We start from the raw sequence: 21,293 nt of genomic DNA on the forward strand, positions 1-21,293 counted from the left end.
TAAATTCTGTGGTTTTACAAATTGAAGTTTATTTTGGTCAAATTACTTTGTTACTACTCATAAAGAATAACCCTGATTGAAGCAGACATGTAAATACTGTCTTTTCTCCTCATGTTATGTATTTCTAGCTTGTGATAATTTTGTTTTCAGTGCACTGCTAAGAATGGAGAATCCAAAAATTCATTTTCATCATATTATGCTCTTTTGTTTTAAAACAGGAAGAAATGTTAGTCAGACTGTTTGTAAAATATGTGCTATTTCTGATGATATAGTTTGAAGGTATTTTACAGAGCTAAAGCACAAAAAATTCTGCCTCGAAGAGGATGCCCATTCTGAACGACCTAAGGTTGTAACCTACAGTTGTAAGGTGTACAACGAGATGCTAATCTGTGTTGACACTGTATCAAGGAAAAACGTTGAATTGAGTTCCAGGGCAAAATGATAAAATTTCATCAAGATATTGCAAGACCACATGTGTCTGCATTCACTGGCTGGACTCTGTACGGACTTGAATGGGATCTTTTGCCACACCTGCAGCTACATCTTGCTGGTGCTATCTTTCATTCTGCATGGGACATCCAAAATGAGGTTAATTTGTTTTTGGACCTACGGCCATCAAGTCTTTCAGCCGAAGGCTTTGAAAAATTACCAAAACGTTGGCATAAAATCATAGATTTGGGTGGTGATTACTACCCACACTAAAGGTACTGCTTTCAGTTTTTTTCCCCTAACTTTATTAAGAATGTGTTTTGGTGGAAAACTTTTGTTATAACCAGATAAATCTTCAGTTATTGATTGCATTAGGTACATGCTACATAAATTTCCAATCAATGGTGAAATGATTTTTACATGCAAAGTTGCAGATGTTTCTGCTCTAGCAAATGCATATTATATTTTTTGAATAGATTTCTAGTTTTACTTCATTTAGTTTTGAAAGACCATGATAGTAATGTTGCAACAGATAAACTGCAGGTGCAAGTTTGCAGTTTACAATTAGAAACGTGTATAATGTTATAAAATAGCAAAGATTTACACCAGTGGAGTTTAATTAGAGAACTGAAAGGCGCTGATGGAATTTTGAAGTACAGTGAACTGTCTAGAACAATGTTGGCAATCCTGACAATTCCCCATAATAATGCAGACTGTGGGAAGATTTTCAGTGTTTCCATTAAAACAAGGACTAAATTTAGATGCAATATTAGTAATGACACATTAGAAAACTTCTAAGAGCAAAAGCAGGCCCACGTGGCAATTGCTAGGAACAAAATTATGAACTTTCTCTCTTAACACATTGATGGTGGTACAGATATTCATTGTTCTTTTCATGTGTCGCTTGAATTAGCGGTCCGTTTCATGAGGTGGTGCAGCACCAAATTATATTATTTTTTTATATACAAGCATGACCCATTGGTGAGTCATGCCCGCCTGCAGAACAATCAAGCATCTCGGAAGAGACAAGTATGACCCACCGGTGGGTCAGGCACGTGTCAACGTGTTAATGAAAGCAAAATCTGTCATTTTTCTTTCCGTTCGTATGGAAAATGATTAAAATATTATTTTTTTACCAGGAAGTTACAAATAATAAATTATTATTATTATTATTTTACATTTAAGTGTTTTTGTACTATTTGCATTTAAGAAATAGTAAGTGAACTTTCAGATATTTAGTTTCTATTTAAAGTTAACTCATTATTAAAAATATATTCTTTAATACATAATTCTTTCTTTATATTTTTATCATATAAAGGATCTTTTTGGTATTGAGAAAATTCTCCTGATTTTTTTAATGTCATAGACTGTATGTGTCTGACAAGTATGTGTGAAAAAGAGTGAAATGATTGGGGCCCTGATATTGTTGTAGAGATTGATGTGAACCATCTTGGGAACATTGGTTCTTGGAACCATTGTTGGCATCAAAAAAAAAAAAAAAAAAAAAAAAAAAAAAAATTATGGGACACCCAGTTGCAAATTTTTACTATATTTTCTAGTTTAAAATTTTAAATTATGAAACACTAAATGAAAAAATATTCAATAATTTTAAGTCATTTTTTAAAAATCTAAATCTGCTTTTGAACCATTAAATTTTCTCTTTATTAAAGATTTCTTTTTTTATATATAGGCAGATGGTAAAAACAAAACATTAATTTGCAATGAATTTCAATCAGACTTTTTAATTAATAAATGTAATCATTTTATTATTAAAAAAGTCTCTTTACTTCTCTAAAACTATTCTTACAACATTGATCAAGTTATTATGCTGCAATAGTTTCCATTCATATGACAAATTAATTTTTCATAGTAAAACATAATTTTACGTACTTTTCTCTACACATTTGCCATTTTCTTATGAACACACAGACAACTCTCTTTCATATACCAGAACTCTCAATAATACATCTGGTGTTATTCATACAATTTTACATCACAAAATACTTGGTCCATATTTTTTATCATTTGCTGGCATACTATTGCCTTGAAGTGTACCCACTGTTAAAAAGTTAAGTAGTACACTAAGATCCGAGAGCCTAGGTCATATCACAGAAACATTGTGACTGGTTTTATTAGGAAATGTTAATTTTGGACACTCTGTGAGTGTATTGAGATAAATTTGCCAGAAGAATATCTGAACTTATCAAAACAAGCTACTGGCATTTTACTTCCTTTTGTGACAATGTATTGGTGTGAGACAAGTGTTTCACATTACACTGCAACAAAATCCAAATACAGAAACTGATTTGATGCTGCATTTGATATAAGAATTCAGGTTTCTAACATTGTGCCTGACATTAAAAGAATTTGTAATTTGAAAACTAGCAAATAAAAAATTATTGAAATATTTAAATTTCTTAATTTTTTACATTATTTGTTTCTCTTAATTAGTTTTATATTTTATTATAAACAGATAGACATTTTTGTTATAGGTATGATATAAAAATTTGAAAATGTTTATTTTTGTTAATCTAATATATATGTTATCATTTATTATAATTAAAAATCGAAATTTGTTCTAGTGTTCCTTAAAAACCTTTAAAACCTAAAAAATGTTCTGTGATGGAAAAAATTCTATACCCAATTCTAACCCTTCTCACTGGTTCGCAACAACTTTCATTTTCATCTCATTTTTGAGGGTACAGACCTTCTTTGCAATTTGTATTTATTTAATTAATTGAAAGTTGCATAAATACTGAATATTGGTAAAATCATTCATATTTACCTTTCAACAACATTTTTGATGAAACAAACAAAGACCAGTTTGATCCGTGTTAGAGAGGCTATCACAAATTCATCTCCAGAATTGAAAGCAGCTCTCACATATGGGAAAACAAAGTGCTGTAATACTTCATCCTTTAAATATTCCAAGTTTGAAAGCATCATCTGAAAATGTAATGAATAAATATTAGTGTATGTAATATATAATGAATATGTAATTCAATAAAAATCTAAGCTTTTTTTAAATTTTAAAATGAAATTACTTGTATTAGAGAAATCAGAATTTTTTCTTCACAGTGGAGGTAATACTTTCGCATGTGTTTAGCTTCTCTAGTCGTTGTTTTAGACGTTATTTTTTCTAAACTTTTTAATAGTGTTTCTAAAAATGAATGGATATTTACTATTCTTGTAACTTTTCGTTCCATTTTACTTTCAACATTTCCAAAATATACCTAAATGAAATAAGGATAAGCAAATAGCAATTTATCATCAAGTCAAGAGTATTTTATCATTAATTAATTTTAATAACTTAAATATATATGAAAAGATGATAAGAATAATGAATACAATTTAATTTGAAAAAGAAAATATAGCATTAAAATAGTAATAATCTTCACATTTCTTTAAGACATTTACTACAATGAAGAAAAGAGTGCAAATTATTTTTGCATTGGAAGAATACCATCTGTATTATCTTAAATGTTTTAGCCAATTAAATAATAAAAGCAGTCATTTGATTCTGTTTACATTCCAATAAAATGCCGCTCAGATGGTATAGTGGTTAGGGTCGCCTGACTGCGATACGAAAGGGCCCGGGTTCGAATCCCGGAGAAGGCATGGATGTAAAATTGTCTGTCCCTTCATAGGAGGTAATGGTGGCCGCCTATTAAGTGCGTCCATAATAAAATGGTCACTGCTTCTGGCCTTAGTAGTGGCCAACGCTGTTATAGGCAAGTGCCCGCCATTTGTAAAAAAAAAAAAAAAAAAAAAAAAAATTGAAATACTTCAATGCAAGTGTCAAGTACATCACAAAATTTTATGGCATTCACCTTAAATATCAATTAAACCTTAAACCTGCATAAAAATTGGGTTGGTTTGGTTTATGTGATTGCGGCAAAGCCTCAAGGGCTATTTACCAAAGGGGAGGGATGCCTTCATGAATGACTTTTTAAGAGAAATTGGCTTGTATACTCGTTACACATGGGGAAAACAGTCTTTTGCAGGATTTAAACCTCAGACCGAACTACCATTGTTCAGCTACTTTACAGTTTGGCCGCTGGTGAGCCTTCATAAAAATCGAGAATTTTATCATTAAATTAAAAAAAAAAATTTAATGTTAATCAAAAGCATATAATCACACTGATAAGAATAATTAATGAAATAATAATGACAATTATAGTTAGCACAATTATTTACTTCATATAATTTCTAATATATTTTCATTGACATATATATTAATCAGAAAATCTAGGTTTTTATTCATTTTATTTGAACCTGTCTTTCAGTTTTACTGAGAAATCTGGTAATAATAAAATCATTCACATTCAAATTAAAATACCATTCTTACATGGATTTAAATCTACATTATAAGTTTCATCTCATATTAAAACTTGCTAAACAACCAAACAAGGCTTTATTTCTAAAATTAGAAGTACCAGAGAGCCCTCTGGACAATCTTCATGATAAGCTAAACCAAATTAAATAAATAAAATAATGTATAGTAAACTTAAGTAAAACATAAAGAAATAAAAAAAAATAATAAAATATGTTAGACTAATGATAAATAATTAAATAACAAACAAAAATATTAAACTGCAGCTTTGAGCCAGCATTATGATTTTACCCAAAGAAAAACCAAAGGTACCATAGCTAGGCTCCAGCTAAATTTAGGCTCTTAAACTAAAGCACACTGGTTTTTTGGTTTGCAAGTATAATTCATTCTGAAATGCTGCTTGTTATCCAAAGCACTCATATATCAAAAGAAAATTTTCCATAGAAAATAACAGAATATCAGATCATTTGTTCGACAAGTAAAAAATATTCATATAAAAATTATATAAAATGTAAAAATACATACAGCAAATTAGCCTGAATTTGAAATAAATCATGGCTAATTTATGGAACTACTGCTATTTATTGAGATACTGGATTTTTTTTCATTTCATGTGCCTCCAAAATGAAATTGACTGATTGATAATTGCATTTTTCTCCTTTAGATGATTTCACAGAAATGTGATATTGCATTGCTGTTAAACATATTCATCACTTATATTATACAGTCTCATTTTTGCAGTGTTTTCCTACAAAACTTTGCCCTCTTATCAACTTGTTATACATCTCCCATAATCTCATTTGAAGTAAGAGATTCTTCCATCTTTTACTCCTCCTCCTTAGGTGAGATCTCTCCACTGCTGTTGCTCACAAGGCATGTTTCATCAGTCCATTGGTAGTTAGTTCTTCCACCGGCTCTTAAATGTCTTTCTCATTTACTTCTACTTTCATAGACACAGTTTTTTTAGCAGTTGTTGATACTTGTTTATCAGCAAATCCATCAAATGTCCAAGAACAATCAAATCATATTTTTCTCCAAGTAAAGTGCTGGATTGTCTTAGTGAAACCATTCCATGCTTTATCAATGATCTTGAGGCTATTGATACTGTAAAGATTTTTTTTTTTTTTTTTTTAAATTTTCAGATGATTAAGGTGTGTGTGTGTGTTTTCCCCTTTTTACCTCACTTTTTAGTGTAGATCTTTTTAAAACTGGAAGTGACCTGCTAACCCATGACCTGGAGCAGTGGAGTTATGTTGAGATGTAGCAATTTAACCTTTAATGAATTCATATTCTTTTCATAAGTCGTCTTTAAGGCCTGGAAGATGAGCAGAAGCATTATTTATGGTCAGCAAGATTATGAGTAGCATGTTTCTTACTCAAAAGCTATTTCTTCTGTGCAGAACTGAAGACCTCACTGATCCACTCAACAAACAAAATACGAATGGCACAAGCTTTCCTATTGGAACCCCATACAACATTTAATTAATATTTCTGTTCCTTATATTTCTGAAAGGTTCATGGATTCTCAAAATGAAGACATGAGCAAGGATTTGACTTTAAAAGTTCCCAACTGCATTACTGTATGCAACAGACGGCTCAGATATTTTTTCATGAGTTTGTGACTGGATAATGCATTCTATTCTATTGTAATTAAGTCCCATTCGGCATATTTTTCCAAAAATACCACCTCATCGCAGTTTAAAACTTGTGGACAGTAACACATTTTGAAACTCAACTGCAAAAGGCTTATCTGAATTTGCAGCACTTTTGTGCTTCCCAACATTATGGTTGCAGCTTCTCTTAAAATTACTAAACTATCTCCTGCTCGCTTTGAACTTTACTTTCTGTCAACGTATTTGACAGTTTACTTAAAAGATCAGTATACAAGGTCCTTTCTTTACCTTCTTGTAGATAAAATTCTCACTCATATAGTATCCCTTGTTAATTTTTCTCATTTATCTATGGACAAAGGAAATTTTCTAGATCTTCGAGATCATGTGGCTGCTGCTTTGCTATTCTCGTGACTCCTTTTGCTATATCTAGCCCCCCTTATTTCTTCTTTATAGGGAAATTCATTGAAGAAGACTTATTATGAAATCTTGAGTGTCTTTTTTTTTTTTTTTTTTTCCCTTGTTCTTGGTGATTTCTTCCTTTACCTTATCTTACCTCTGCCTTTTCAACATTTTCCTTCATGAAGACCACTGTTGTCATACAATTACTACAAAAGAATAGTGACCACTCTTGAACATATATCGGCTTCTTTTTTTCAACTTCTTCTGGTATCCCAAACTGGCAACCACAACAACAGCTAGATACTTCTCAAAGCTGTGCGAAGAAACTGAGATGCCGACGAGCATTGGGACGCTGCGACGGAAGCATGGATGATGGAGCTTGAAGTGTGAAACTTAAAGAACTGATAATGCAATGATACTCTGCTGTTATGATACCATAGACTGAATTTCTCATTTTCATCTTACATTATCTTTGTGTTAATTGTTTCATCATTAAAAGTCATAAAATGCCACTAACTTTTTCGTCATTGAGCCAAACCTCATTCTACATATTTAAAGTTTTAAACAAACATAACATTGTTATAATAAACAACATATGATCACATGGATGTCTATTATTCGAGTGAGGCACATTGAAATAGCACAGAGCATGGGAAATGTTTAACTACAATCATGCAACGAGAAAGAATTTTTGCTCAATAAATTGTGATCATACGATGCTCGGCAGACAATGCACATGCATGCTATTCATATGGCAAGGCAATATTTATTTATTAAGTTAAAATTTGTTACAAACTTTTATTCTTGCAAAATACTCACAATCCAAGAATTTGCTGAAACTACATTTTTATTCCTTTGGAACACTCATAGTAAGAGGCATCCCTACCTGAATGAGATCAAATATCCCCAATGTGAATTTTAAATAAAAGTTCATTTTGAATAGTAAATAAAGAAAGCTAACATTTCTTTATTGTAAGAAATTATATTAGTATGACCAAAGCCCTTATTACAAAATAATGCACAATTAAGTTTTTGAAATTGCAAATAATAAAAAAGTACTATGTCACATTTAGAAAATCAATTTGCATAATAAAAAATAACTGGAAATGATTATTTTTATCGTAGTGATAGTTTTTTGCAAAAGCATGTATTAAATGTGTTGCAAGATTTCAAAACTCTACTAACTGATTTTTATATTCTTTTATTCAAGAATCATGTATTTCTAGTCTTCTCAATACTCAGTCAATGTATATCACTTTAATCAATGATTAACCTGGAAAATGATGCACAAAATAATGAATAAATATTGTAACATTTATACAAAAAGCTGCATACCTCACAAGTTGGTATTTTTGTGGCATCAATGTTAGGAAAAAGGAATAAATCAATATCTGATAATAATTTGATTTGTTTATCGATTTCCAAAATTACATTTTTAATTTCTGTAACAACACCTCTGTACACATCTGTTGCCTGGAAGGAAGAAAGAAACATATTAGATGCATAACAATTTATATAATTTTCTTGTTGAACTTGTTGAATTTTTACATTTCAGTTTTATTTAAATAGTTAGTTAAAAACTTTTATATAATTTATTTTTATGCTATTGTATGTACCTTTTATAATGGTGTATGTAAATAATTTTCATTAATTACAAATTCACTAAAGTATACTCTAATATAGATTTCATATTGGGATACTTATCATAATTAACAATTTTTGGTTTTCTTCAGATGAAAAAAAGAATATATAAAATTGGGGGCTTTTATGCATTGTTCTAAATATATAACATTTAAATTAAAAAAATATTTTACAAATACAAACATATATACTGAAGTCTTATGAATAAAAATAATACTAGCACCTGCTTCATTTTCTTTAAAAACTCTGGAACTTCATAGGAATCCCACTGAATATTGTTTACTCCCAAATCAAGAACAGAACATAGATTCTCATTGGGAATAGTCAGAATGTGTATCTATATTAAAATAAGTTAAACTGAAGTGATACATACTTTCTAAAAGAATTAATTTTAATGACATGCATCAGATATAAATAAAATGCTTACCTCCTCTTCTTTCAAGCTAGACACAGCAGTTTCTAAATTTTGTAGCATAAGTTTTAATTCATTTCTAAAATCATAGTAAATTTTCTCCTTAAAAAATAAATAAAACATTAAATTATTTAATCGGAAAATATCAACAAATGTCTAGAAATAACATTACAAACACAGAATATAAACTATCTCGAAAAATAATCAGCTTATTGTAATGAAATTTTATGCACAGATGCCAAATATTATGAAGACAGCCGATAGTGATATAACAAAGTAAACAGAGAGTAAATGTTTTGTGATATGCAGATGAAACCATAAATGGCCAAAACATAACACCTTTTATTTCCAGAGTAGTCTAGTTAATAAGAAGTGTGACTGCCCGTCAAACTTAACGGCCCTCAGAACCTCTCACTGTAAATATGAGGTTGTAAATCATAGCTCCTAGAAATAAATACCATTTTTTCTAAAAATGATGATTTTAACACTTGGAGGTTTCTGGAAGGGTGTCACTGTCGAAGGCTGTTCCTAGGACATCCAAAATAAAATCTGTTGTATTTAGGTTCGGAAAATTTTCTGGCCACAGCATATGACAAATAACCTCTTCTTCCACAAAATCGTCACCCAACATATGTGGTCTTGAGTTATCATTTCTAAAAGTTAAGTTCTCTCTAATACTCCTGCAAAATTCTTAATGTTCATGAACCTCATCTCTGTAATACTTTATGGCTGACACCATGATGTCTGCCCACAAAATGATTCTACTTCCACCAAAGCGTTTCTCTTAATGCTAGAGGGGACAATACAATAGCAGATCTCAGATTCTCGTGGCTGTCAGCGCAAAAGACGGGTTCTCTTTGAAAATCTGTTGAAGGGAAACACCACCAGGCATAAGGATTGCTGTCTTAGATGCCTGTATGCTGTCTGCCTGTAAATTATTTTATAGGCAGCCGCTAGCTCTTGGCCGGGCCTCCTGGGGATGGTACCTATAGTTTGGAATTTGTGCTATAACTTGGAAATCAGCATTCAAGACTCTTGTAATCATCAACCTAACTCTGTTTCAGACTGGCCAGATTCAAGCCAACTAATTGTTCTGTATCTCAATACGTCGTCTAAATGACTGCAAGAACTCATTTTAATTAAAATCAGACAATCTTATAATTTTTCTTGCAAAAAATACAATTCTGTAGACGAATTTTACAGATTCGTAAACTAGCCTTTTTTTTAATAGACCCTTTTAACAAACACTAATTAACAACTGGATACTTGCATTACATTTACTGTTCCCCAAATTATATATGACGTAAATTTTTAATATGTTAATGGTAGTTGAGTTACAGCCAAAAACAAAAAAAAAAAAAAAAAAAAAAATATGTGAGCAACTTTAATTGTAAACAGCAGTGTTAACATACACAGTACCCGCCGCTTATTAAACTCACTGGTTAATAAACTCAGTCACTTATTACATTCAAATTTCCAGGAACCAAGACAAATGTATACAAATCAAAAACCGTCGTGTATTGAACTCATCTCCGCTGCTTATAAAACTCAGATTGGTAATAGACTTATCCTTCAGTGCCAGGATAGCTTACTTGTATCTATCAAAGTTGTTTGTAAAGTCTCCATTTGACTTATGTGTACTGTGGCTTATTTTACGTTCATATTTTTTGTTCAGGTATTCAGTTCTTTAATAAAACGGGGTTGTTCAGGTATTCGATTCTTCAATAAAACGGGGTTGACAATAATTTTTCTACTCCCCTCCGGTCTGTTATCTGTGAGACACTGTATTTAGAGCTCTTTGTCCACACTAGAGATCAGAGGTGCAGAATTTCCTTGTCTTAACATTAATCCTAATGGAGATGTTGTAAATGAATGAGTATTTCTCACGCATACTCGCTCATAGGAGGCGTGAGAGCAACATTTGCGTCTCATTTTTTAATGTTCCCCGTTCAAAATCTTTTCTTTGGGATACACACATTATTTTCACACAGGGTTCTAAAATTAACCATCTGTGAATGGAATGGGAGCGGTAATTGTAGGCTTTAAAAAAAGCAAAGAAAGCATTGAATATGCCTGTAAGCGTAAAATCGGCTTAACTGACAAATTTTTCCCTGGCAAAAAACGCGAGTCTTAGAGATTGAATAAAACACTGGAAGAAGCATTTTTTAAAATTTGTTATAAATTTCACTTGTAACAGTTTGAAAATACTCAAGGTCAAAGATTTAAAGCTGAGGGTGGGGGGAAAGATAAATCATTAAAAGATCTTGATTTTGGTTAGTGCAGCCAGAGAAAAGCTGCATTTAAAATGGGAATTTCCCAAACAGCATTACGCAATTTAAAAAAAAGAATCACGGTTCATGAAGAACTAATAAAAATGCAAATGTATCTAAGAAGCGTGGGGGGGGGGAAATGAAAAATCCACAGACATTGGAATTGCTTTCTTAAAATGGTTACAGGCAAAAATACAATATATTACAAAAATACCCTAATATTAAGAGCTTTTTTTGAATAGCTGTGGAATTCTTTAAAACGCTAGAAATTTTTTTATCAATTGACGGATGGCTCACGAGTCGGAAAGAGAAAAATAACATCGTTTATTGGAACCTGATCGACAAGTAAGAGGCATATCATCCAGTGACTGAAAACTATATAAATGACTTTACCTAGCCTACTTACAAAATCACAAGAAATTTATAATAGAGATGAAACTAAACTATGTTACAGAACATTAACGGAACAACTTTAATGTTTAAATGTGAAACAGGAGATGTTTAAGTAACTGAAGGAAAGTGTTACTGTGTTATTGGCATGCAATATCGACTCAAAAAATTATGAGGGCAGCACTAGTAATAGATATAAGACTTTGATATTTGAAAGAATTCAAGCGTCAAGTTGTTTTCCAGTTTACCATAGCAACAAGAACTCATAAAAAAAAAAAAAAAAAAAAGTAGTATTCTCCCCTTTTTTTTAATGGTTCATGGAAAAAAATGAAATAATAACTTTACTAATTAAATAATTTTACAGAAAACACACTTCTGATCTCAGTTTGAAAAACATTAGTGTCTCTTCCTGCAGATACAATTCTAACATTCAGCCTTTAGATCAAACTTTCAAATGGCATTACAGGAATTGTTCAGAAAATGATAAACAGAATTCGATCTTGTGAAAATGCAAGCATTTCGAAGGAGATAATCAAGTCAGTAGTTTTGATAGAGGACACGCATATTATAGTTAATGCAGGGGGGTCAAGCTTAGAACATAATTAAAACTATTTTTAAATATGTGAATTTTATATAGAAGAAACCTCGGAGAAACTGAGAGCTAAAAGTTTTTAATGTTTCAGATATCAATGAGGGAAGTTATGAAGATTCCTTTTTGAATATGCGCCAATTAGAAACAACAATGAGACACATATGTCAAAGCAGTACACAAATCGCCGTTTATTAATCAGAGCCGCTTAATAAACTCAAATATGTGGAACAGAAATGATTTTAATAAGCGTCGGGTACTGTACATACATGTGTGTGTATCTAAACAGCAAAATAAAAACTGATATTATGCAGATTTCATTACCTACTTGTAAAAGAATATTTTTTATGAACACAGGTATATCATATCCTAAATATTCCAAAAGTTTTGCTTCCAAAGATACTTCCTCTAAATATAATGGAAAATTAACTTCATATGATAGGGCTTCAGGCAGATATGCTATTTGAAAAAAAAAAAAAAAAAAAAAAAAAAAAAAAAAAAAAAAATACCAGAAAAAAAAGCATATTAAGATAGATTATATTTAAAGAGGTAAATAGATATTTTATATATTTAAATATTGCAAGAACTAAAAGACCTTAATTGAAAAAGAGAGCAGAAAAATAAATATTTAGAAGGTTTTTTTTTATTAGCTATTTAAAAATTTAAAACAGCAACCTTGTCCTTGGAATAGATTTTAATTAAAGATCTACGCCAAACAGAAGGCTGCTGATTTACTTATATTAAGTTTTACTTTGGCATGTTTCTTTTCTCCTCTGATATATATGTGTTTTAAAAGTATTTCATCAAGTCAAAATTATATATTTTAGCAATGTTTTCAAATTTTGTTTTTATTGGAGAAATAGAAATTACTGACCACTAAATAATTATTCAGTGCAATGTTTTTTTTCCCTATTCTATTAGCATAAAATAATTTCTGATGGGTAAATATAGTTATGAAGAAGTGCACATATGGCTTGAGCAGAAATATATATAGTTTGTGTACAAAAAAAAAACGCTGATATATGGTTATAAAATTCATGAATTATTTTGGCGTGAAAAAAAGTTTCTCGCCACTGCAAATATCATCTGCACACAGTTCGCGTTGGGGTGTTTGATCATAAATAATATTTTGTCAACTGATTTTTGGCATTTGAAAGAAAGATACTTGCTTTAGACCATTGTGTTGTGAAACTTGGAAAAATCGTTATTATTCAGTACAAGGTGCCTGAAATGGAACTGTCACCCTACCAGATTACAACCTTCATTTATTTCCAGTTTTGTTGCAAAACGTCAGCTACAGAATCAAGTGTACAGCTTGGGTACTGATGTTGTATCTTATGACACTGTGAAGGTTAGATACCGAAAGTTCGAAAACAAGGACTACGACATTCAAGAAGCAGAGTGCTCTGGCAGGCCTACTGATACTGATGAGGCCCGCCTGTGAGAACTGAAGAAGATCGGTATGCAACTACTCGAGAGCTTGCTAAGGAGTTAGTGCCATGTCCATTAGTCGTGCTGCGCATCGCATAAACCTGACGTACAAGTGCAATCGCTGAATGCCACATAAGCTGACTCAAGCAGATAAGGATAGACGTGTTCGGGCCTGCACTGATCTGCTCAAATATCAACACAAGGACAAAATTCAGAACCGGATCGTCACTTGTGATGAAAAGTAGATTTACTCAACAACACAGGCCTAAAAGGGGGGTTGGTCTGCTCCCGGTAGGCCCATCGGCAGTATTGCTAAGTGCGATTTGACTAAAAAAATGATCATGCTTTGTATCTGGTGGGATTGCCGTGGTATTATCCACAGGGTATCTGGAAAAAGGTAAAACCCTCGACGTAAAGTGTGCAGTGACATATTAGTCCGTGTTGACGCTCCTATTAAGGAAAAACATTGAACTGAGGTCCGTCTAATATTCTATCAAGATAAGGCAAGACCATATGTATCTGCATTCACCAGCTGGGCTCTGTATGGACTCCAATGGGATCTTTTGCCACACCCACCATATAGCCCTGACATCGCTCCTTTGGACATCTACCTTTATTCACACCTGCAGCTACATCTTGCTGGTGTTATCTTCCATTATGCACAGGATGTTCGAAATGAGGTTGATCCGTTTTTAGACTCGCGGCCACCAAGTTTCTGGGCCGAAGGCTTTGAAAAACTACCAAAACAATTGCAGAAAATCATAGATTTGGGTGGTGATTACTGTCCGCACTAAAGGTGCTGCTTTCTTGCGTTTTTCCCCTCTAATTTTATTAATAACGTTTTTTGACGGAAAACTTTCATTACAACCAGATATATTTTGACTAAAATATAGGGATAAAAACTTACCTCTTAATAAAATGTTTTTATAAAAAGGCTAATTGTTTTTTTAAAATTAATTCACTATTTTAGAGTAAATTCTGAAAGAAAAATAGCAGTATGATATGTTTCATCTTAAATCTCAATTTTGTTTGCACGTATTTGATATATGCTACAAGATATACTTTTCCAAGATACATAAATACGTCAATGATTAGAGATTCAATAGTACTGCAAAAATTATGGAAGATGTTTGATGTCGTATTACAGATATTGCGAGAATAATCTTTAAAGGAATAATTTTGATACTTCCTTTTTAATACCTTTTTAAAACTATTCTACAGACTTCGAATTTAGAAAACGATTAAAAGTAATGCTTACTTGTAGACTTTGTATGTTTCTGTAAAAGCTTTGTGTGAAGGAATTTATTCAGATTTTCACTTGCTGTAATTTTCCATGTTTCGTATTTTTTAATCTCATAAGTTTTAAAAAGGAGCTCTGTTTTTCTAAAACGTTCTTGAACCTGCAAAAATTCATTGAGCGTATTTAAATTTCACAAAAATTTTTGGTACTTTTTGATTAACATTGTGCCAATTGTAATTGCATGCCAAATATTTATTCACTTGCTTATTTCACCTCACTAGGGTTAAGTAATGAAGTCATTACAAATAAGCAGGAAGAATGAACATCAATCTAATAATTTTCGCTTTGACATAATAAGTTATTTTTTTAAATGCTAATATATATATACGAGGGCACGTCAAAAATTATCTACACTTTTGTCATAACTTTTCTTACATTGCGCACTTTCTTCCGTTCTCGCATATTTTATTGTTATACTGTTGCGGTAATGCTGTGAAAGTTTGATCTTAATTCCTCCATTTTTCTTCCTTCCGTTGCAGATATATCATGGCTGCTTCATTAGAAATTTGCACCAAAGAGGACAACGAGCAGTGATCCGATTCTTCTGGTCGGAAGGTGTCAAAGGGACAGACATTAATCGCAAACTATCATTGCAATATGGTAAACGTGCACTATCACGTAAAACTGTGTTTTGACAAAGCATTGACAGACCCTAACACGAGTGAGATTGTGTTCTACATTAAGCTTTCTTGGTACCCACCGTGCACAGACTTTATGAAAACCGAGCTCGTCGTAGATGATTTGATGGGCAGAGCCATGACTGATGTTCAAAGTAGATGCTACTTCATCGATAGTGATTCGTCTATTCATATCTGACCCTTTGACACCCTCCGACCAGAGGAATCGTATCACTGCTCGTTTTTCCTCCTTTGGTGCAAACTTCTAATGGAAGAGCCATGATATATCTGCAACAGAAGGCAGAAAAATGGAGGAATTAAGATCAAATTTTCACAGCATAACAATAAAATATGCGAGGACAGAAGAAAGTGCACAATGTAAGAACAGTTATGACAAAGGTGTAGATAATTTTTAACTTGCCTACGTATTGTATCTGCGTGTGTGTATGAGAGAAAAAAAAAAAAAAAAGTCAAAATCTAATCCAAATGTGCGCTAATAGCAGCAACAAGTGGCGGTAACAATGCAAAATAAAATAAAATGCATTAAAAATTCATCCCATATTCAATTCAGAATGTGAAGGTCAAACGTGGCGAATAATTGGTAGAATCAAGGGAGATAAAATACAACACTCCAATATTTGAATATCCCTCAAAGTGTCATATCAAGAGCTGGGAGTCGCTTTTCGCTTTTTAAGCACTGGGTCAGTTGATAGAGAGCCAGGTGAAGAGTGACCAAGAGCAACAACTGCATCAGAATACCGTTTTCGGTCGCTGTCGGATCTAAGAAACCACAAGGGACTACAAGATTTGGTTTCAGACCTTCAGGCTACCACTGCAACTCAAATTAGCCGTTCTTCTGCTGCACGAAGGTTTAACGAGGTTGGACTGTATGCAAGAAAAACCACTCGTTTGTATCCCATTCACTCCAGTTCCCAGAGGGGCCCGTAAAACTGTTGCCGTCATCATGTTCATAGGAGATAAGACCACTGAGCCCGAGTATTGTTTTCTGATGAATCTAGATATACTCTAAACAATGATTCTAAACGTGTTTCTGGAGAGAGGAAGGTCGATGCAAGTCGCCTTCCTTCTCTCTCTCTTGTCCATGAAATATTTCGTTTCTGCGACCGCGGTTTAATGATTTAGGGAGGAATCGACAAATGGCCGTACCGAGCTGCGCATCTTTCAAGGAAGTTTTTAACCGCTCGGAGATATGTGAACGAGATATTGGAATCCCAAGTTAGACTGTTCAGGTTGCTGTTGAACTAGAGTTTTTCTTAATGAATGGCAATGCTCGGCCTCATCGAGCATATGCGGTGTCAGAATACTTGCAAACAGAAGATATCAGTCAAATGAATTGGCCATTTTACTCACCTGACTTAAAGATCGACTAAGCATGTTGGGATGCGTCACGGAACCGAATTTCAGGGCGTCAGATTCCTCCCCGGACACTCCAGGAGCTGAAAAGTGCATTTTTAGAAGAGTGGCGAGCAATTCTACAAGATCTGATCAATACTTTGTTAAAAGTTTATGAAATCAAGATGTTAGTGATGCATATCTGTCCAAAGTGGCCATACACGATATTAAAGAAAAAAGTTTTCCACAAGAGGTGAATTAATTTTTCCATCATTTTCGAATTTTCATAAAATTGGTTTTAATTTCAATATTTTGCGAATAATCAACAAGCCAAAGAAACTAATGCTTTTGTACAAATTTCTATGAACAATTTTCCATTAAGTGTTAGTTACATTTTATTTCTGTCACTATCCTTTAATTTTGTTGACAGTATATATATATATATAAATTGTTACGTGGGTACAGGTTCATAAAGGATTGAATACACACAGAACCGATGATAGCTTCATAAAACTTATTTTACCAGAAGAAACATTTCACAAGTTTGGAACTTTCCATAAAAATAGTCGAACAGCTCTTCGCAGTATCACAGAGTACAATCGGTAGTTACACTTGAAACTACTAAGAACGTTAAACACAACGCAATGCAAAGCGCATCTAGAAAGGAGAAGCTCTCACAGATATCTCAATAATAAGAATTCAGCTCTGAACTAACAACTACTACTGAGAAATGGATGCTCTCCCTGCTCTTGTACAGTTTTTCTCGGGCGCCGAGACATCTCTAGTACTTTGATGTTCTCGAAATTACTGGATGGCGGATGAGGGCCGGATACGGTTACAATCACATAGAGGATCAATTACAAATATTTGATTACAATACCTATTATAGTTGGACAGGAACCGGAAATGTCGCCAAGTTCGGCGACTTTTCCGAGTTGACTTGCTTTTCTTCAAAACTGTGCATCACTTCAACCGTGCCTATAGATCTTGAATTTAGTCCTCAGGCGATGAAAGCGCATCAGAAGGGCGACCAAACAAGAGATCATAAGGCAGACGAAGGTCACCACCGAAGAGCATCTGGGATGGGAAATAGCTGGTAGTCTCGTGAACAGCCCTGCGATAAGCTAACCAATGATAACTTCTTGTCCCAGTCCTGCTGGTTGCCGGAAACCACCAGCGAGAAGTTATTAAGGATGATTCAATTAAACCTCTCTACCATGTCGTCTGAATGGGGATGAAAAGGTGTTGTTTGAGTATTTTCGATGGCGAATAGTTTGCAGAGTTCTTTAATTACAGCCGAGGGAAAATTTTTTCCTTGATCGGAATGTAATTGAAGAGGCAATCAAAACCTAGAAATCCAGTGCTTTATCATTACCTCTGCTACCGTGACAGTCACTTCATCAGGGGTATGATACGCTTCTGGCCATTTTGTGAAGTAATCAACGACAAAGGGATGTATTTGCTGCCATCAGCAGTTCGTAGCAGTGGTCCCAAGATGTCTAAGGCGATGCATTCACAAGGCGCTCCTACATTATAAAGTTGCAGCATTCATCGGCTGCGTTTCTTCGGTCCTTTCCAACCAGTACAGGCATTGCAAGATTGACACCACTTTTGTACATCATCCCTTGCATTACTTCAGTAGAAGCGCTTTTGAACTCTGTGCGAAGTCGTCATTATTCCAAAGTGACCTCCCTGTTGGGCTGCTATGTAATTTTTTAACGATGTCCGGGATCATGGACCTTGGAAGTAGCAACTGCCATCGGAATGCCTTTCCATCATCCGACTCGAACTTTCGGTACAAGTTTCGAATATGGAGTGACTACCAGATAACCCAATATTGTTTCGTTGTAGGAAAAAATCAAAATGTCCTGTAGTTAAATAGTATGTTTCCTATTTGAAGATTCCATTACGTCAATGATACGTTTAATGTCGCCGTCTTCCAAATGGTCTTTTCTGACTTCTTTGTCACTTCATGGGTTTGGCTCACTCGATGTTGAATTTATAACTTAACATACGGCCGGATTAAGAACTCGTATCCTTCGACCCTGGAACAATATCAGCAGTTTTCTGGACAGGGTCTTCAAATAGGGCGTCGGCGTTTCCATGTGATGATCCCTTTCGATGGCGGATAGTTATGTCATATTTCTGGAGTCTCTCTATAAATCTGGCTATTTGGCAACTGTATGCATCCTGGGGATTCTTGAAATTTAAAAGCCGGGTCAACGATGCATGATCTGTGCGGAATAGGGATTTACTACAGTAGAGATAGTGATAGAAACGTTCTACGGTTTTTATTTATGGCAAGCAACTCTTTCTTGGTAACACAGTAATTCCTCTCCGGTTTAGATAGACACTTGCTCCAGTAGGCTACGATACATTCTCGACCGTTTATTTCTTGGGACAAAACAGCACCGGCACTCATTGCTCGTATCTGTGTCGAGAATAAATGGTTTGTCGATTTGTCAGGATTGGAGCAGATGTTAAAGTTTCCTTCAGTTTGTTGAATGCATCCTCACATTCTTTGGTCCACAAGTACTTTTACTTGCTCTCTGTCAGCTAATGAATGGGTGTTTTCTCAGTTGATGGACATTTTCAGGGCGTCTCCAATCTTTAACTGCCGCCACGTTTTCTGGATCCCTGCAGACCTTCGATAGAGATGATATGTTCAAGGTAAGTCACTTTCTGTCTGAATAGTTTACATTTGGCGGGACTTACCTTTAGATTGGCTTTTTTCAGTTCCTGAAACAGCTTTCTAAAATTTTCTAAATGCTCTTCAAAAGTTTTTCTTGAAGATGATGAACTCAGCAACATATATAAGACAGGCTTCATGGAAAAGACCTCTCAACACTGTCTCCATGAGGCGTTCGAATGTTGCTGGTGCATTACATAAACCAAACGGCATCACCTTAAACTGCCAAAATCCTTGTCCAGTAACAAACGCCATCTTTTCTCTGTCATCAGGGTATATCTGTTTGAGTGATTCCTATATTGTGTAATATTTGACAACTTCTTTCGTTTTCTGCCTTTATTCTTTTTCAGGTTAACTATAATTTATAAATTTTATAATTATTTGTTCTAAATTCCTGTTTTACGTTCTCTAAATTTGTTTACAGCTTTACTCACAATTTCTTGACGCAGCCCTTTCTACATCAGAATTTAATTTTTTTTTATTCTTTACAATTTTTAAATATTGTTTTGTTTTTCAAAAAAAAAAAAAAAAATTTCACGATGCACAGCAATTCAAAAATATTCATGATCCACTACAATTAAAAAGTTATCATTTAAAAACTACCGTTTATCTAAATATTACAATTGTTTTCTTTTATTGAACTGAAGCAAATTAATACTTCTCTTGAACTGAAATTGAGATCAGTTAAACTCATACTCGCGCTTTTTAGATTCATAAGCAAGGTAATTTGATGTTCTTTTACAAACTATTCAGTTTTACTTCTACAATATAAGTTTTTCTAATTTTTTTCTTTTCTTTTTGTATATGCTAGTTTACTTTTGTTGTACATGTTTTTGGATTCGATCCACTAAAATTAAAAGGTTTTACTACATTTTCAAGCATTTTTGCTTGTTTATGAATTTTGCTTTTACTTTTAGCCCTGTTTTCGAAATCTGCATTTAGTTCTGTTTTTGTAGTTTTGAATTTAAAAAAAAATCTGCGTACGGTTTTGTTTTTTCAAGTGTTGGATTATTATTGCTGTAAGTTTTGTTTTTGAACTCAATCTACATTTGTCTATTTTTTCGCAATCGTTTTGAATTTGTCTCTTTTTTTGATGCTACAATTTTTGCATTGCTTACTCGGCCTGTAGGGGTTGGACTGATAAAGACACAGATTGTATTGATTGTTTTTTAAGGTTATTATTTTTAAATTTTAATTTATGTTTTTGTTAGTTTAGAAACATATCACTTTATATATTTGCTTCTTTCCTTACACTAAACTCCCGATGAATATGCAGCGAAAGATGTAAATAATATTTTTCATTTTTGATTTTGGCATGTTTTACCCCATATTTTTTTAAGTTTGCTACTGCGTTTCTGTTGTTTTGTTTTCCATGTGGTTTATTCCAAATTGAAAATGGGATGGATTTAAATGTTTTCATTCTTTATTTTATTTTGCATTATACACATACACACACACGCACACGCACACATATATACGAGATATAAAATATGAAAGAAAACTACTAACTATAATTTAGCATTATTCCTTTTAATTCCTTATTTTAATTTGGTTACGTTCTCTTGGAATCTAAGGTACGTCATCTGAAAATTAAGCCGCATTGCGGCATTATGTAAGAGTAGCAATGCGGAAATTTTTTATCCAATCGCAGTCCGAGGTTTAAATAAAGAAATCATCTCTGTGAATATGCCTTTGCTGAAATGTGCACCATTTTTACTTGTATGTGTTCAGGGACTTCTCGTTTTGCTTGTAAGTGTCATTCTAATCCCTATGTCGTCCATTGTCTCGAGATGAGATTAATTATATAAAATTGTGAGCTGTTTATCT

At 33.2% G+C, this 21,293-nt stretch overlaps 2 protein-coding genes across 3 annotated transcripts in view; one reads left to right on the forward strand and one right to left on the reverse strand.

Moving 5' to 3' along the window:
- Positions 1-7,302, forward strand: part of LOC118190521 (DNA repair protein RAD51 homolog 3-like) — a 67,458-nt gene extending 60,156 nt beyond the window's left edge. Inside the window, exon 7 of one of the 2 annotated variants that reach the window (XM_085821052.1) lies at positions 5,605-7,302. In XM_085821052.1, the coding sequence (XP_085677178.1) occupies positions 5,605-5,664 (60 nt within the window). In that variant the 3' untranslated portion in view covers positions 5,665-7,302. The remainder of the gene's footprint in view (positions 1-5,604) is intronic. The other variant, XM_085821050.1, reaches the window with a different exon arrangement.
- LOC118190520 (uncharacterized) overlaps positions 1-21,293 on the reverse strand; it is a 58,664-nt gene that overhangs the window by 1,264 nt on the left and 36,107 nt on the right. The window contains exons 12-18 of the mRNA XM_085821049.1: positions 14,766-14,907; positions 12,405-12,535; positions 8,843-8,929; positions 8,639-8,752; positions 8,110-8,247; positions 3,474-3,662; positions 3,215-3,375 (exon numbers count right to left, since the gene is read on the reverse strand). Of these exons, the coding sequence (XP_085677175.1) occupies positions 3,215-3,375; positions 3,474-3,662; positions 8,110-8,247; positions 8,639-8,752; positions 8,843-8,929; positions 12,405-12,535; positions 14,766-14,907 (962 nt within the window). The remainder of the gene's footprint in view (positions 1-3,214; positions 3,376-3,473; positions 3,663-8,109; positions 8,248-8,638; positions 8,753-8,842; positions 8,930-12,404; positions 12,536-14,765; positions 14,908-21,293) is intronic.

Source organism: Stegodyphus dumicola, chromosome 7 (genome assembly GCF_044657685.1).
Source record: "Stegodyphus dumicola isolate Sdum_Otavi_A_Nest chromosome 7, ASM4465768v1".
In the NCBI taxonomy this organism is placed as follows: Eukaryota; Metazoa; Arthropoda; class Arachnida; order Araneae; family Eresidae; genus Stegodyphus; species Stegodyphus dumicola.